The sequence below is a fragment of the Oenanthe melanoleuca genome, chromosome 1A (assembly GCF_029582105.1).
Source record: "Oenanthe melanoleuca isolate GR-GAL-2019-014 chromosome 1A, OMel1.0, whole genome shotgun sequence".
NCBI classification, from domain to species: domain Eukaryota; kingdom Metazoa; phylum Chordata; class Aves; order Passeriformes; family Muscicapidae; genus Oenanthe; species Oenanthe melanoleuca.
Window position 1 is genome coordinate 20089717 of NC_079334.1, and position 17401 is coordinate 20107117.

Here is a 17401-nt window from a genome sequence, read left to right on the forward strand (position 1 = left end):
TGAACCCCTCTCTCTTTCTGAGTAAGAAGCTGCATGCTCTGGAAAAGGACATATTTTCTGGGTGCAAAGCATCAAACAAACATAAGTTTTGCTTTCTGCCCAAGCTCTGACATGATTACATGGGGACATAAGAACCCCAATGCCTCTTCTTATGAAGTAATCTGGAAAGGATATTTTATTTTTTATATATATATAAGTTTATTTTATAGAGATATTCTGTAAACCAGCCCCAGTCTGCCTCAATTAGGAGGAAGCATATGCAACAATTTGCATTATATGGAGTCAGATATGGAGTGTACCTTTAACAGCAGCAAGGAATAACAAATGAAAAATTCACCTCCCCTTACCTACCTCGGGCTACTTTAGAGATTTTCAGATCTTTCTAGGAGAGATCTCAGTGGAACTGATACAGCAAATATTGGAATGCTGTCTTGAAAACTTGGAAGCCTTTCTTCAGATGAACTAATATGCCTGAGCCCAAATCCCCTGTGATGTGACCGAGCCCTGACTCACACCTGTATCACTGTTCAACAGAGGCCTTGAGCTACAAACTCAAGAGCTGGCTTGTACCTTCAACCCAAAAATGGGCTCTCCTCACTGAGAGCATGCAAAAGAAGAACACTAGGATATTGTAATGGCAAATTCCTCCAAATCCTTTGACTGAGCTTGTGCCTCTGGATCAAGACACAAGAAGCAGACAAAGCCAAGCCAAACTTTGCATGGAAAGCACTTCTTATCTGGAGCAGGAAGCAGCCTTTCCTATGCTGTGGAGGGGCCAGAGCAAAACACGAAGAGAGAAATGCACAGGACTCTTGGGGAGAGGTGGGCAAGGGAGTGGGTGGAAGAGAGGAGAGAAATGGTAAGAAGAGATTCGGGTAAACAAACCAAAAGGCATCCACGGGTAAATTCTGGAATTATCTGAATTATTTCCCTGGTATCACATTACACATATTTCACTCGAGCCCTTGGGAAAATAAGGCACGTAATTCCTTTCTGGATAATGCAGGAAAAGGCGAGGCTGAAGCCCCCTGGATTGGGCGTGGGGGCACCTTGGGGAGGGTGGGGAGGTGGTGAGCCACTGTGTAAAATCCCTGTGTCAAAGGGCCTGGGGGCCCAAGTGATGCACAAGGCACTCACTGTATGTCTGCATTGTCTCCTTCATAAAAGGGGCTGGGACTGGGAAAAAGGAGGCAGTTTCCAGGATACTGGCCAGCAGCTGCTGGAATGCCCCGACCTCCCCCAGCCCCTACATGCTATAAGGGCAGTAGGGAGGGGAACAGCAGGGAGGGGAAGGGGGAGGAGAGATGCATTTGTGCCCTTTTTTTTTTTTTTTTTTTTTTTTTAAGGGTGAAAATAAGGAAGGTTTTCCTTTCAGGAGCCAGTTCTCACCCCTGCCCCACTTTTCCCCACTTGAGAAATCCTCAGCCGTACATAGTAAGGAATTTTGGGATGCTCAACTCCTGACTGCCCAGGGCATAGGGATGGGAAAAATCACTCCATAAATGCTGAGGTCTGCAAACTGCTGGAGCTTTTGTCCACATTTACTTTGGCCCAGAGACCTTTATGCAGTGTTCAGCTGTGAGATGGACTGGTTGGTAATTAATACTTATTCTGCAAGAGTACCTTGGGGCAAGGGGTGGGGGTGTCAGAATGGTGAATAAGAGTGATGGATGCGTGCTTTGACATCTCAGTAAACAAGTTTGAATTCAAAGTTAAATGGACCAGAGGCAAGTGCAGAAAGAAAGAAAAGGTATTCACCTTGTGCATGCTGGCAGGGAAGGACCAATGGTTTGTGGTGGGTCAAAAGGTAACCCTAAATACACTGACACTTTGCCAGGAGCTCCATAGAAGTTTCAGCTCCATCCCTGGGACACAGCAGTGCTGTGACCAGCCCTGTTCCTGCCTGGGGAAAGATCAGCTTGCTCTTGGTGCTGTCACCCCCTGAGTTGTGGCCACTGAAGGCAGAGCCAGCCCTGCAGTGCTGCAGGTGTGTCCTCAGTCAGAACAGACCTCTTTGCTGCCTTCTGGAAGAACCTCAAAACCCAGCCCGCTCTGGTAACTGTGAAACCACCCCTGAAACCTTGTTAGTTATGGGGTCACATCAAGGGAAGGGACACCTCACCCCAAGGGGCTGTGCTGGGCTCTGATGGCCACACTGGTGAGGGGTGTTTTGGATAAAGGAAGTTCTCCTGGTGAGGTCCTTGATGACATCTGACGTTCCACCCTACAGGGCTGGCAGGATTTTCTTGGCTTGAGTGCAGATGGAAAGGGAAGTTTTGGATCAGTAAGGGAGAAGGGTTTTTTAAATCTTCTTTTGTGAGTCCTCCCTTTCTGAAGGCCTGTTTTCCTGGGAGACCTGCCTTGGCAAGCCACCAGCACTTTAATGGTCACAGACACAACCATCCAGGCCACTTGTTCTATTCAAGGAATTGTGGAGTCCCACACAATAGTGGCCTCCCAGCATCTTCCTGTGCCACCTCTTGCTCATCAAACAGGGGTAATCAAAGCCATCCCCCACCAAGAGAAGAAGCACCAGTCAGTGCAGCACTATTGCTTTTGGGCACAGCTTTTTGTGCTTCTCCAGGCTGTCAGAATAGGAAGGACACTTTGCTGTAGGTCTGGTCCCCCACCCAGGCTGTACTGTGGTCACATTCCTCCTGCCCACAAAGAGCTGGGGGTAGGAGGGTAGGGGTGGAGGTGGGGTACTGCATTAAGCACAACATGAGGCAGCAATTTGATTTTGGGTATTATCAAAATAGTGCATTACTGGAACATTTCCACGTTGCTAAATTTAAATAATATGGCCTGGAGCTGTTTGCAAGGGGTATCATTTTTTGTTGAGGATTTTGCAATGTTTTTTTCCAGCCTACTTCAGTTCTCCTTGAATTTGAGGAGCAGTGGAACTGGCCTAACTTGGACCAACCCTGTGGAGTTTCAGGCAGAAGAAATCTGGCTCACAAACCTTGGGAAATGTATCTGAGGATTTGGTTTGTTGGGTTTTTTATATGTACAGGACTAGGCAGGACATTGTGAGGTTAAATTCTATGCATTTATAGGAACTCTGGTAAAGCAATTAAGGACCCAGATTTGACTTGCATTAGCATAGTTATAACCTGGTGGGGAATATTTTCCATATTCCTTGTGTCTATTTTTGTAATGATACTAATCCTTTACATTTCTGTATCACCTTTCATTTAGGGGGACTAGATCCCAAGATACTTTACATATGCAGGACAAAAATACAGACAGACATGACGGTACTATACCTAAAACAGATTGGAAAGGGATGTGATAAATGCAATTTCTTGAAAGCCTTAGACAGCCTTGCCTCCTTTTCACCCCTGTGTCTGTGTGCTAGGGAATACAGAAACTCTCCATGCTGCTCCCAGGCGTGCACAAACATGTGCACAAACACACACACTCATTTAACACAAACTTGCCTCCACTTTCTGCTTTCCACTTCTCAGAAAGTGGAATCTGGCAAGAAATGTAGGAACAAAAATATTTGGTCCCGGGTAGACAAAGCTAAATGATGAAAATACAAGGGCTTTTTAGCCAGACTTTAGAAAACGTGAAATTTATGTGTAACTTTTTTTTTATTTATTGCTGCATTGTTGCATAGAACCTTAAAAGCTCACCACTGGGCAAAAAAAAACTTATTCATAATAATCTATTGTCAGTGACCACCAGGTTAGATGATTTAAGGCTTCCTTATCAGGAAATATAGACAAAAGTTTACAATTTTACCAGCAAGTTCCTAAGTTCAAACTTAAACTCCAAAACTTCTCATTATTTTTAAATTACTTAGGCACAGAAATATTCCTCTTAATGGGAGCCTCTAATATACCACCTTCAGCCTACTGAAAGCATGAAATTGACACTCATTGAATATTTTGTAAAGGAATTCCTTGAAAAACACAAGGATTTAGGAACTCCCATGTTACTAAAATTCAGTATTACACTGTTATTGTATCACAAGCAAATTTTTTGGCAAATGACATATTTAGGGCTCAATATTTTCATGTTTCAGAAGTAAAAATAATTTTCTTTTTAAAAGCAGTTGATCATTTCCTTTGACCAGCATAAAACAGTAATCCTGTCAAATCAGTCCATAATTAGATCTGAATCATGACGTTATTGTAATACAAAGAACCATTTCAAATGTTTTAAGAGGATTTCATTCAGTGTTAATCACAGTTTTCTCTTCCATGATCTTAAAAATTTTGGAGACAGTATGTTCAGGCAGATTTGGCTGCAAATTAAAGGGGAGAGAAAACAATGTAATTTTGTGTCTCCTAAAATATCCTCTGTGACTTTTTTTTTTTTTTTTGTGAAGCATTTTACAATACTCATGTGTGTAGCTGCTGCACACAGGGCACGTGTCTTTTGGGCAAAGCAGCAAACACAGCACTGTGAGCTCTGGAAACAGCCTGAAATGTGGACAAAACACACCAATGGCTTTGAAAAGTCACATGAGCTGTTTCACAAATGTAACTTAGATATCCAGTAAATGCAAAAAGAACAACTTTGTTATGGTGTCTGGGCCAGAAAGCAATGCTTTTAGCACGTGTGGCTAACAGGAGCCTTAGCTGTGCTTGATCACTTCCCCCATAAGCTGTTTAAACATGAGGCATTAGGCTGGAAGGCTGAGCACTTTCACAGAGGAGGGGGGTTAATAATTCACAGTGCAAAATCCTGTTTGATCTGCTGAGAAATTCAATCCAGCTAGAGCATAATTTTGTTTAATAGCATGGTGGGTGAGGAGGCTGCCAGAGGTGGGATGCTTCCGTGCTGGCTGAGGTCAAGCTGCTGGAGCTGGCCCATGTGCCACCACCTGGAGCCCTGCTGTCCCCCCTCCCCATGGCCCTGCTCCCCTTTGCTGTCTCTGTGTTTAACACAGCACGTGGATTCGTGTCTGAGCTCCATTTGCTCTGGCAGCTGCTGTGGGTGAGTTGTGGATGCGTTTTTGGAAGTCTCCCAAGGCACAGATATTCCCAGCCCGCCAGAAGGAGCCTCATTCTCCAGGTGGAGGCTCCCCAGCTGAGAAATGTGCCAATAATGACAGGAGAGGAGCCAAGCTTTTCCCTGGAGTGTTGATGCACAGGTACATTCCCTGCTGTGCCTCTGTCAAAGCAAGAGCACAAGGGAGCTGTGCAGGGAGCATTTTCCTCTTGTGCACATCCTACATGGCAATTCACTGCGTGCTTCCCTGCAATGCCTAGAGCTGCAGCTTTGAGGAGAATGGAAAATTTGTCAAAATGTTGCCACTTTAGGAGAAAGCTGGGTGAGTTCCCTTGTTCTTAATAGAATGTACCTTTCTTTTCCTGCTGCTAATGCAGAAAGCAGCTGATCATATTCTGTGGGACTCACATTGTTTTTACAGTACTTTGCCTCTGGAATAAACCAGAGTATATTGCATGTCAAGAACGGCAAGGATGTTATGGTGGAAGACAGGCCATGGATTCCCATGGATGCTCTTTCTTTCCTTCAGATCTCTGAGAGAGATTGAGTGCTGTACTGTGCCATCACAGACACAGTAGCTCCTCAAACAGAGAGAATTGTCATTTGTCACTTTGAAGTGCATTCTACATGCACTTGCCTATTTGGGTTGTTAAAGCATTTCGTCAAGCACTTGTGCAACACCTCATCCTAACCCACAACTGCAGCCCTTTACTGTAATATAAACAGTGATGATAAATTAATGTCTGGCTTGGCAATATTGTTGCAGTCTCCAATTCTGAGAAAGTGTTTTCATTTAGAGAAGAGAAACCAAATGGCAGATTCCACTGTCTCTCACCCTTCCTGTCTGTGAACAGGCTGCTCCTTGTTGTAAACCCTGTGTAACTTGCTCTGGGGGAGGAGGCACGGTGGAAGCCCCTCACCTTTGAAATAAGGGCACGTCAGTAGTTATTTCTTGGGGATTTTTTTAGTTATCTATTTCAAAAAGAGAGGGAAAAAGTTTCTTGAAAACCAAATACAAAGGTTTCACAAGTAGAAAGACCAGAGCAGGCAGAGGTGAAATGCATTACAAACATGATGCTCCTTCCAAACCCAGAATTACCAGCACAGAAGTAACAATGTCATGTTGTTCACCTTCCAGAGTCTGGGACTGTTTCTGCACATGATGCAGAGTGGATAGTCAGAATCCCTGGATAATCAGCTTCGTCAGCTGGGCTCTCACAAGGCAAACTGCTTCCTGAGGCTGCTCAGCCTGAACTCACATAACACCCTAGATGAGACCAGGAAGGTGACTGGCATTGCTCAGAAGTACCTTACCAAAAATAAACATCCATGGAGCCACTGCTCTTCAGTGCTGCTCTCAAGGGCTCACTGAGTTTCCTGGAGATACAAAGATCAACCAGGAGGAAGCACTTGTGGTCCATTGGAATGGCTACATTGCTATGTTCTCTCAGAAAGGACCAGCCTCTAAGCTGAGGAAATTTCCAGGCATGTATTTCTGTCCATGCTACAAAGAGCCATTGCAAGCAAGGATTAGTAATGTTCTTTCCTTGTTTTTCATGTCACACATACATCAGGGTATGATCATGAATTCATACACTAATTTTGTTCAGTGTCATCACAGCCTTAGAAAAGTAAAGCAGGGAGCCTTTGCAAGCAGCATTTGATACCAGCAAACTTGTGGGTTGAGTCAGAGAGCTGGGATAAACGAAAGGGGTATCATCCCACCATTCCTAGAAACTGCTAAGTTATGGACAGCAGAGGGATAGCCAAGACAGCAGGATGTGAGGAGTGCTTACAGCAGTGGAGGAGTGAGGACAGCATGGGCAGCCTTGCTTAAAGGAAGGTATACTTCCTTTTATACATCCCAGCTGCTGCTCCCTCAGCAAGCTCAGCTCACAGACCACAGAGTCTGCATGACAGACAGCAGCTGGGAGATATAAAGGCAGGGATTCAAATGAAGTGTGTGTATTTTAAAACATGAAAACACTGCAGCAAGGTCCAACCCCTGCTTGTCTTTTGCCCTGCCCTGACTACCTCCAGCACCATTAATCTCAAGGAAAAACTAGCTTGGCCTTTGAGCTAGGGCTTCCTCTCTGATTACAGTGTTTGGACTACACAGTGCCGGCTAAGCCCCAGATGCTGGAGCTGTGCATCAAAGACACTCCCATTCCCAGACAGAGGATGCTGTGTTAAGGGACTGCCACCTGGCAGCATCTCCAAGGAACTGCAAAAACACTTTGCAGAGACAGAGGTTAGTGAGCATCAGCCTGCAGGAGACTCGTGGTGCGCCCAGGAGAGAGAGATCAGGTCTGGTTGAGCCAGACTGGTGTTGCCAACTGGTGGAGCTGGCGTTGAGGGGCTGCTACTGTGATGAAAGACACCAGGCCAGGGAAACATCCATGGTCATCCTCAGCAGGGACTTTCCCACTCACTTAAGAAGTTGTTCTTCCTTTGAGAAAAGTCCCCCTGTTATCTCTCCCTTTCTTCAAGCTGGCTGAAGATGTCTGACCTAGCTGTACTCAGTCATGGTCTCTTTTAAGGTAAGAGCTAAGCTTTTGGTTTGTGAAGATATACCTAGAAAGGTAGGTCTCACCTTGTCCTCCCTCTTCTAGTTAAACAGAGAAGATCAAAGGTGACAACTGTACTGAAGAGTGATGTAGGATGAAGCAAAAAATAAAATAATTTCCCTTGACCAAGACCCAATAAGCCAACTTCTTTCATTTTGAAATCTTCAGTACTGCCTCCTTACCTGGGTTACTCTTTCCTTCCTTTTCCTTATAACAAGCTGGCAGATGAAACAAGAGCATCTTCTCAACACATTCTCTGGATTTTTACCCCAGGTAAGACTCTCAGACAGGGTGCCTAAAACTTTCTAAACCAGCTGACTTTGAAAAGGAGCATACAAAAGGCATTTCAGAAGAATTCAATTGGGAGAACTTTGGAAAGTGTGCTGTGCCACCCAATATCATAGGAAACAAGCTTCCAAACTTTTGTTTGCAAAGAGACCTGCATGAACAAGACAAATTTGAGGCTTAGCTGAGATACTTTTGCCAATAGCTGTTGCTATGTTTAGCAGGTGAAGGACCCTTGACAGGTAGTATAAAATTTGGTTCTCTTTTCATCATTTATGTATAAATTTGTATACAGAGAAAAGCTCCAGAGAGATGGAGAGCTGGAGAGGTTGAGTCGCTTTTAATTTTTAGAGTCAGCACAGGGGATTAAGGTCCTAAGCCACATCATTAACACACCTTCAGCTGTGATCTCTCAGGATCACCTGTAGATATGACAGCTTGGCTGTGCCTGCTGAGCCAAGAAGGCCTTAAGTGTGTGTATTAAGGCTGTGAAAAGGTTGGTCAATGAACACCAAATGAACATTTTTTACCACGAAAGCTATGAAAAATGCCACTCTGCCATTCATACAGGCTGTCTGACAGACACCAATCTGGGGCCAGAGCTGGTGACCCAGACGTGAAAGCACCTGTGCATGCCCTGCAGATTACCCATGGCTCCCAGACCCCTGAGAATGTAGAGCTGAGCCCAGTGGGGATCAGGGCTGACTCCCAGTTCCTGAGGGTGTGGGCCTGACCCCAGTGGGATGAGGGCTGACCCCAGTGGGGATGAGGGCTGACCCCAGTGGGATGAGGGCTGACCCCAGTGGGGATGAGGACTGACCCCAGTGGGGATGAAGGCTGACCCCAGTGGGGATGAGGACTGACTCCAGTGGGGATGAGGACTGACCCCAGTGGGGATGAGGACTGACCCCAGTGGGATGAGGGCTGACCCCAGTGGGGATGAGGGCTGACTCCAGTGGGGATGAGGGCTGACCCCAGTGGGATCAGGGCTGACCCCAGTGGGGATGAGGGCTGACCCCAGTGGGATGAAGGCTGACCCCAGTGGAGATCAGGGCTGACCCCGGTGGGATGAGGGCTGACCCCGGTGGGATGAGGGCTGACCCCAGTGGGATGAGGGCTGACCCCAGTAGGTATGAGGGCTGACCCCGGTGGGATGAGGGCTGACCCCAGTGGGGATGAGGACTGACCCCAGTGGGATGAGGGCTGACCCCAGTGGGGATGAGGGCTGACCCCAGTGGGGATGAGGACTGACTCCAGTGGGTATGAGGGCTGACCCCAGTGGGATCAGGGCTGACTCCCTGTCCCTGAGGATGAGGGCTGACCCCAGTGGGATGAGGGCTGACCCCAGTGGGGATGAGGGCTGGTGGGATGAGGGCTGACCCCGGTGGGATGAGGGCTGACCCCAGTGGGATGAGGGCTGACTCCCTGTCCCTGAGGATGAGGGCTGACCCCAGTGGGGATGAGGGCTGACCCCGGTGGGATGAGGGCTGCCTCACCAGTCGGTGTGCGCGTCGTCGATCACCAGCAGCACCCTGGGTTTGGGCGCCGCGGGGGGCGCGGGCCCGGCCGAGTGCTCCATCAGCCCCGCGGCCGCCTGCGTGGTTTGCTTCATGGCGCTGGAGATGGAGCTGAAGATGCTGCTGCCAGTGGAGGAGGAGTGTGAGGGCTGGGGCGGCTGCAGGTGCTTCCTCTCCGTGGCAGGAGACACCGGGGAGCTGGTGGAGCTGTCGGGGCGCTGCAGGTCCATCATGTAGCCATTGGGCAGGTTGGCCACGAAACTACTGTCTGAGAGACGCCGCCGCAGGAAATTCATGGTCGCGGCCTTGTGGGGAAACCTCCTCAGCAAGAGCAAGGCTGAACAGCGCTGCTCCCAGTCCTGCAGGATGCCTCTGTGTCCCTAAAGCCCAGGCACGCAGGCTTTACCCCTTGAAATCCTGCTGGAGGGATATGCTCGATTTTGTCAGCTGTGTTTTCTTTCTCTCCTGTGGGAAGAGAGTCAAAGACATATATGTGAGATGTTGATTTTAAAAAGAGAGGCCTTTTGTTTCTGGTATCTTGTGTGCTAAAAATTACAGAATAACTAGCAAATAATCCAAATGGATATGAAGTTGTATCATCTTTGGTAGGCTTGTGAGCAAGGTTCTGAATGTAAGGAACAAATGTCCAAAATTCAACTAGGATGTAAACAACAAATAGCAGAAAAATCCCATACACATTGTATCGAGTTCAGTGACAGAAATTACTCATTTCTGCCCCTCCTCCTCTCTGCACTCAGACTCTGAGCCAGGTGTGTGCTGGTGGTTAGTTGGTAGATACTAGCAGGCTATCTGATTTTAGAAGTTCACTTGTAGGAATTTTGCAGGTACTCAAAACTAAAAACTTGGCTGCCTAATCTTCACATATTTTTTTCCTCTCTTATTGGTGTTTTTTGTTTGTTTGGGGCTTTGTTTGTTTTGTTTTAATGAGAATTTATTGTGCTCATCTCTTCAAGTGAGAAAATGAACATAATGAAATATAAGTATTTGGGTCTTCTCCCTTGACCATATGATGACTTTGTTTTTACTGAGAATACTAAGTATTTCAGCAATTAAATAATCTCACAGTTTAAAAAAAATGTCACCTCTAGTTACATCCCAGAAAACTTCCACACTAACTTCCTATGAAATTTTTATCTGTTAAGACAGCCTTTGAGTCTTGGTTGGTGAGATTAAGGGGGAAAACAAAAGAAAATTATTACTGGTAGGTAAAACAAAAGGGTTTTTCATTACATACATATTTGTAGTGACAAAAATGAGAGTTATCCCATACATCAAGTGAGATGAGTCTCATGCATCTGTGGTATCATTGTTTAAATTATGCCTAATCCCTTTCAAGTCCCTTTGAATGACCCCCTACAAATACAGGAGCTGCTTGCCTTCACCTGGTATGGTCTCCCTTACTGCTCGCCCTCTTGTCCAAACTCTGACTGCCTCCTGATGGCAAAAAATTGTCTTTTCCCAGTTGTCCAAGAGAACTAATTGTGAATCTCCGTCCTGGAGCCGTGGGTGAGAGCTCATGGAGCAACCAAACAGCTTTCTTAAAATAAGCTCTCATTTATTTTCAGCTACAGGGATTTACAAAGCTTTACAGACAAAGGAGTCAGACCTGTTCATGTCCATACCTCTCCTAGCCCCCAAACCCTTAGAGAGGCTCAGATGAAGTAAGCAAGCTACAAAAGGCCCCTTGGCATGTCCCCAAATCTTGTCATCCATCACCACTCTGACTCCATGGGCACAGGATCCATCTGGAGCAGAGGGCTCCCTGCTGCAGCTGCTGACATTGGCTTATTAGAGTAATTTCTCTCTTGATTTCCAAGCCCTGGCAGTGCAAGTCCTCTGCCTTTGCTGGAGCCTGGAGGTGGTCTTTTCCCAGGGAATGGCTCAGGAAATCTTTAATGACTTCCTGCCACATTCACAGTCGATAATGTATCTCGGGCATTGTGCTGACGTCCCGCCCGGTCCTGGGGCACCCGGTGACAGCACATCATCAGTGACACACACCAGGGAGCATGTCAGCAGCACTGCCTGGTTCTGCAGCAAGGGTTCCAAAAAGCAGGTAGTGGGGAGCACACATGAATTGTGAGCTAGCTACTCACCTCATATACACACCCACACATTTGTCCTACTGCAGGAATGGTGAGTGCCAGCATGGAGCCATCCACTGTTACCTGCCCAGGATGACCTGGGTGGCACAAACACTGGGCAAAAATGTGCTGTGCTGTCCTCTGCTCAGGAACCTGCGTTTTCTCCTTGCATAACACAAATAACAAAAATCCCCTCCATTCAGTGACAATCCATTCAGGAGTAGGTGCAGTTCTGGTTAAAGAGGAGCATCCCAGAAATCAGTCTACTGTCAGAAGGGGTCCAAATGAGTATCCCATTTCTGTGCACAGCTGTTAGGCACGCTCTTTTCTAGGGCCTTGGTGTTAACTGGAAGGTCATGGGGCATAAATTTGGTACTGGTCTTGGGAGAACCACCTGCAGCACAGGATACCTGCTCTTTGCAGGATTTGCACAACACCACAGAGCTGCCGGCTCCTGCTGTGGCAGCTCTCAGCCACGGGAGGGAACCTGCCCCCAGCCATCCAGGCTGGACAAGGCTCTTGTCACAATCCAGTATCCTTGGGACAGGGTCCATAAGGACTTGCATTTTTGTGAAGGTGCTTCTTCCCCACTGCCAAGTGTTTGCATAGCTTCTTCCTCCCGAGAGATTTGCACTCTCCAAATGAATATGGGTAACTTGCAAAGAATCAGCAAGTAAATAAATGGGCAAATGTCTCTGCTGGGCCCTGCAGTGAGGGAAGAGCAGGATGAAGGCTCATGATCCAGGGTGTTCCAAGGCTGGGTAGGGCCAGAGTATTCCACAACGTGCATAGAAGGCACATAGTTCTCCTCTGCAGTGGGGCATCCCAAATTGTGCCCACTTCTCACACTAAACAATTCATCATACTTAGTGCAAGGCCATGACCAGTCTCCTCCTGGAACCTTTTAAACAAGAATATTTGCAGTGACCTGTCATTTTTTTCTACCAGGGGTTTTGTAGAGGGAGATGTTGCCCAGGAGATGCTGGGAACAGGCAAAATTCTCTCTTGTGTAGAGAGTTTGGGATCTTGCCCTTAGTCTGGCCTTTCCTTCTGCTGGTTGGCACAGCCTCCACTTATCTGCTAAGACTGGGCTGCATGCCATTGGCGTGGGGAGGAAGGACAGGAAACCTAAGCACTGATGTCACAGGGAAATTGCCCTCTGGTAAAGCACACAGAGGTTAAAATCAAACAGGATGACACTGCTGCAGCAGAGAACCTGGCTCCACTCTGGTGTTCCTGTCAGAAACCTCAGCTTTGGGCATTGCAGAGTGATAGCACAGACTGTCTTCCCCTCATTACATACATTTTTCTAATAATCTGGCTAATGTAATTAAAATAGATTTTTAAATTTTTTTAAATGAAGTTATTGGTGGCTTCACTCTATCGATTTGTCTATTGCCATTAGGGCCACCACAGAGGACATCTCTGCCATGGGAGCAGTGCAAACTGCCAGGAGGTTTTCTGCCAGCAGTTTGCACTGCTGTGATTACTGGGCTCAGCCTGTCAGGCCAAGTCTGGCTCTGAAGCTTCCATGCAACACAGCACCCACCCAGTTCATGTACAGATCTCACCCTGGCAAGTGAGCAGGGCTGCAATTTCAACAAATGCAGGAGCCCACACCTCCATCAGAAGCCAGACAGATCTGCTGAGTGTTTTTATGTCACTCCAGAGCCACAGGCAGGAGAGCTGCTGGCTCTACACCATCAAGTTGTACGTTCCCTTTACACCAGTCTTCTGTGGCTCACACAGAGACACATCACCTACTTAATGCTGTGCCAGGCACAAACTTGCCTGCAGGAAGGGAGCTCCCTGCACAGCTGGAAATGCAGCCCATGGGCTGCTTCCAGACAAAGCTACAGCTCCTGTGCAGCTTCTCAAGCTGCAAGACAAGCAGCTGCTTCTCACCAAGCAGGAGCCTGTTGCTGCTGAGTGAAACAGCTGCTCCTGAAACTGGCTGGGGAAACAGCATCTGGGCCATGGAGCTGCAGGCTGGGGATCTGGGCTAAGCTTTGGGCTGGGGAAATAATAACTGAGGCACAGGGGAAGGAGTGAGTCCTGAGGAAAGAGGGCAGGGAAGAGAGACAGGGAGAGGAGGAGGCTCAAGCAGAAAGGGAGGAAGCCAGCAGGAATATATTTAACCAGCAGACAACACAGAAATCCCAACAACGTGAGCAGCGTCAGGGAATCAAAAGGGAACAATGTGAGCAACTAAATGAGGCAAGAAGGTCAATTAGAGCTGACCTTGAAAACAACAGCCAAGAGGCTGGCACTGTCAGCCCCTTACTAACACACAGTTAAACTTCCTGGCTGATATTTTTGGAAGAGCCGGGGAGGATATGCAATGTACTCACTCAGCACACTGACAGCAGCCAAGCACCTACCTGCTTTCTCTCAAGGATATACTCCATGGAGACACAAGTTATCTCAGAAAACCTGTTGACATGTGTTAGAAAGCAAGAACACAATGTTCACTTAAGCCTGCTGTTGGGTTATTTTCTGATGTGCAGCAGGGTCCGGAGGGAGCTCAGCTCAGCTGGCTGAGAGCTGCTGCCCATGCTTAGATTTCCCCTGAGCTTGTTCTCTCAGGTAATGAACTGACACAACCACATCAACCTGTGTCTGATCACTGCTCTTGACAGAGCAATGCTGGGGGCAGCAGGATGGGAAAACAATGCAGAGGGATTATTCCCCACCTCACTGCAAGGACTGCACACTTCCTTCTGCCCCACGGAGGGTGGGAAGGGGAGGGATGCTCCTCACCTGGCAACAACCATTGATTAGCACCCCTCACACCCATTTTGCAGGTTGTCTTCAGCATACACTCAAGTTTTAATACATTCCCATTTAATACATTCCCCTTTCTGCCTTCAGGCATACTGACATAACGTGGGAGTCGGCTTCTGCAGAGGGACAGCCGTGTTAGAAAACTTAAAATCCAGCTGGATGCCTTTCCACATACAGTATATTTTTTAAAACTGTGTTTTCAACATTTCTAGTCTATTTCAAAAAGAGGAAAGCAAGAGACTATTTATTATTGTCAAGCTTTCAGTGTTTCACCCTGAATGGTTTCAGCATTCCCAAGCTTGGCATAACTTGGAATTTCTTGGGAAGAACTGTAAGCACAATAAAACAAATTGTTCTGAAATTAATTAGAATTTTTGTTGGATTTTTATTTCATTTGCCACAGTCCTGGGTTCAAGAGGAATGTTTAAACGTTTCTTGGTATTTTTCAGCAACAGCCAAAATTCTGTAAATCAGGAAATTACAACAATATGGGGTAGGAAAAGGAAAGGAAAAGGATACCCCACCAAATACTCCACATTTTGTAACCTGCAGCACATACAAAAAGCATAAGAGTTGGAAATACTGTATGCCAGCCCAAAGAACAGAGGGAAGCAGGGTTTCCATACTGGTTTTCAGTTTGCAGAGAGCTTTCCCAAACATCAGCAACAGAATACAGCTCTAATGTAGACCCTGGTTTAAATTTTCCAGAGCATGTAAAACTACAGCACAAATTCCACTGACACCAGCAGAGCCATATGGTGTCTTCTGAGGAAGCTGCAAGAAGTCAGGAGCCTGCAGCTGAGGGGATGCCAGGGCAGGGCAGCAGAAACAGGTATCAGGGCAATAATCCTGATGTGCTAGACAGCAGCTCACCAGAACCAGAGAATGGCCTGGGCTGCAAGGGATCTTAAGAACCATCTAGTTCCACCCATCCTTCTGTGGATTTTCACAAGTCAGTCTCCTGTGCATTGGGTGTCTCTGCTTAGAGATTGTCAGAGATGACAGGACGTCCCTTTATCAGAAGTGAATCACTTCACGATGTTCAAATCGCTTCATTAAGCCACTGAAACATATAAAGGTGCAAAGATTCCATTGTCTTATTGCTGCATTCCTGTAGATCTTAAAAAAAAAATCCTCTCTGCTTGCTTGGGTGGCTATCTCACACCCACATTTGTGGGTTTCACAAATCTTGTCTGTATTTTCCTTTTGCAAAGCTGCCAGAGCTTTCTACATAGCAGTTTTGTGGTAGGGGGGCTGCCTTATCTCCTGAAGATAGTGGGGGTGTGTATAACACACCAAATGCAAATGGAACCACTTCCCAAGAGCTACACCCTCATTTACACAGCAAATGAGTTAGTCTGCTTCCTCTTGCCTATTATTGCATAATGGCAAGTGAGGAAAAGAAGATGGGAAAAAACAATCTGAAGCAAAGAAAATGCCTCTGTAAGATCATCACACTTTCAAGTAGATTACAAAGGAAGATGACTAAAGCCATGAACAATAGTGAAAATTTTTCTAGTGAAAAATAAATCTGAATATTATGATAATACTCTCTGGCTTTAATATCCCCCAAGAACAAATTACAATGTGCTACTTCTTGGAAACAATATATTATTTCCTCATTTTGGTCTCACTTTGGAAATCCTGTTGGCACCTAATAGCTGCAGTGCTGTCTCAGTGGCAATATCCTCTTGTCAATGGGCTTATGGAGGTCTTTTGTGGCCTGTCTCTGTTCAACATCAATAATTGCTTATCAGCAAAGCCAGACCCAGCTCAACTGAAGCAGGCAGTGTGTCTAATCCTTGAATGCCACGGAGCCATCTCCATCTGAAAGTCAGTGGAGTTTGCATCCTGGCTCCATTTCTGATTTCCCAGGAGAACTGTGGTCATTCCTACACCAAGCAATAGTGACACTAATGCTTCCATTAAGGCTGATAGTTACACACATGCCAATGATGATAGCAAAGGAAAGCAGGAGACAGCAGTACAAGCCAGAGAGTTTGCAGAGATAAATGCTCTGCATATGAAGTGGATGAAATTGTAACAAGGAAGTAAGCAGGGCTTGGAAGGCCCTGTCTTTTTCCTTCCTAATCTTGGATCTGAAGCAGTTCATGTTGTGTGTTGTGAGACATGCTCCAAGTTTTTTGCAGCGACCTGGCAAGTCCTGATTTCATGGTGATAAGAGCGAGAGTGGCACCAGACACCCATTAACAGAGCAGGGATTTCCTTCAGCTGAGAGGCTGCTTTGAAGAGTGCTGATCTGAATAAAATCAAGGAGCTGGGTGTATTTAATATGTAGGGCCTGCCAATATGCATTAGGGCTCATGCAGATAAGAGGTGCCTCAGGGGCTGACAACTCACAGGGTCTCAGAGGAAACTGCAGCAGCTTGCCCAGTGCTAATGGGGCTCATCATGGGTCTTGATTGTGATCACAAACACTTTCTCATTCCTCTGCCATTTTCTTTCTACTCTATTTCCGTTTTATCTTTACTCTATTTGCCACAATAGACTGGTTATTCAAAATGCTTGTAAACAAAATATTTCATTACCATAAAGTGAACTAGATGTGTTGTGGAGGAAAAAGTGCTACGGGCTGTGAAACAAGAAGAAACAATTAATTAAGAGATTACACTATACATCAAATAGATAATTATTAGTAAACTAATAATGATAAGAAGGATTTTCTGTTTGGAGCACAAATTGTTTTACTTTTGATATAAGACAAAAATCGATTGCATATTTCCAAATTAAAAACATCTTCAAACACAACTTCATAATTCTCGCATCTATACTTCTAATTCATTTTAAGGTGCCACAAAAACTCAATTTCTTTCCCAAACGTTCTATGCTTTTAGGGGTTAAAAAGTCTTCCTTCAAACATTTGAAGTCCTCCAAATCATCTGTAGTATTAACACATTCCATCTAAAGCTTGTTGCCATTTCCATCTGCCTCATTTCTTCCCCTTGCATCATTCCAGGCACCACCAGTTTCCCAGACCTTCCCCATGTGACAAGGAACCCCTTATCTTATACTTGAGATTTACTTCACCTCATGGTGTGAACAGCAGATACCTGGAGAAATAAAACCTGTAATTTCCCTTTGTGTAGCACATTTGCTTTCTAACCATAAGTGCCCATCACAAAGACTAAGCCAAGAATTGGAGCACGTTTACTGATTTATT

The 17401-nt window shown here is 46.1% G+C and overlaps 1 protein-coding gene across 2 annotated transcripts in view; it reads right to left on the reverse strand.

Moving 5' to 3' along the window:
- Positions 1–17401, reverse strand: part of LOC130261054 (synapsin-3-like) — a 69155-nt gene that overhangs the window by 31154 nt on the left and 20600 nt on the right. For both annotated transcript variants that reach the window (XM_056506936.1, XM_056506945.1), the window contains exon 2: positions 9311–9796. In XM_056506936.1, the coding sequence (XP_056362911.1) occupies positions 9311–9627 (317 nt within the window). In that variant the 5' untranslated portion in view covers positions 9628–9796. The remainder of the gene's footprint in view (positions 1–9310; positions 9797–17401) is intronic.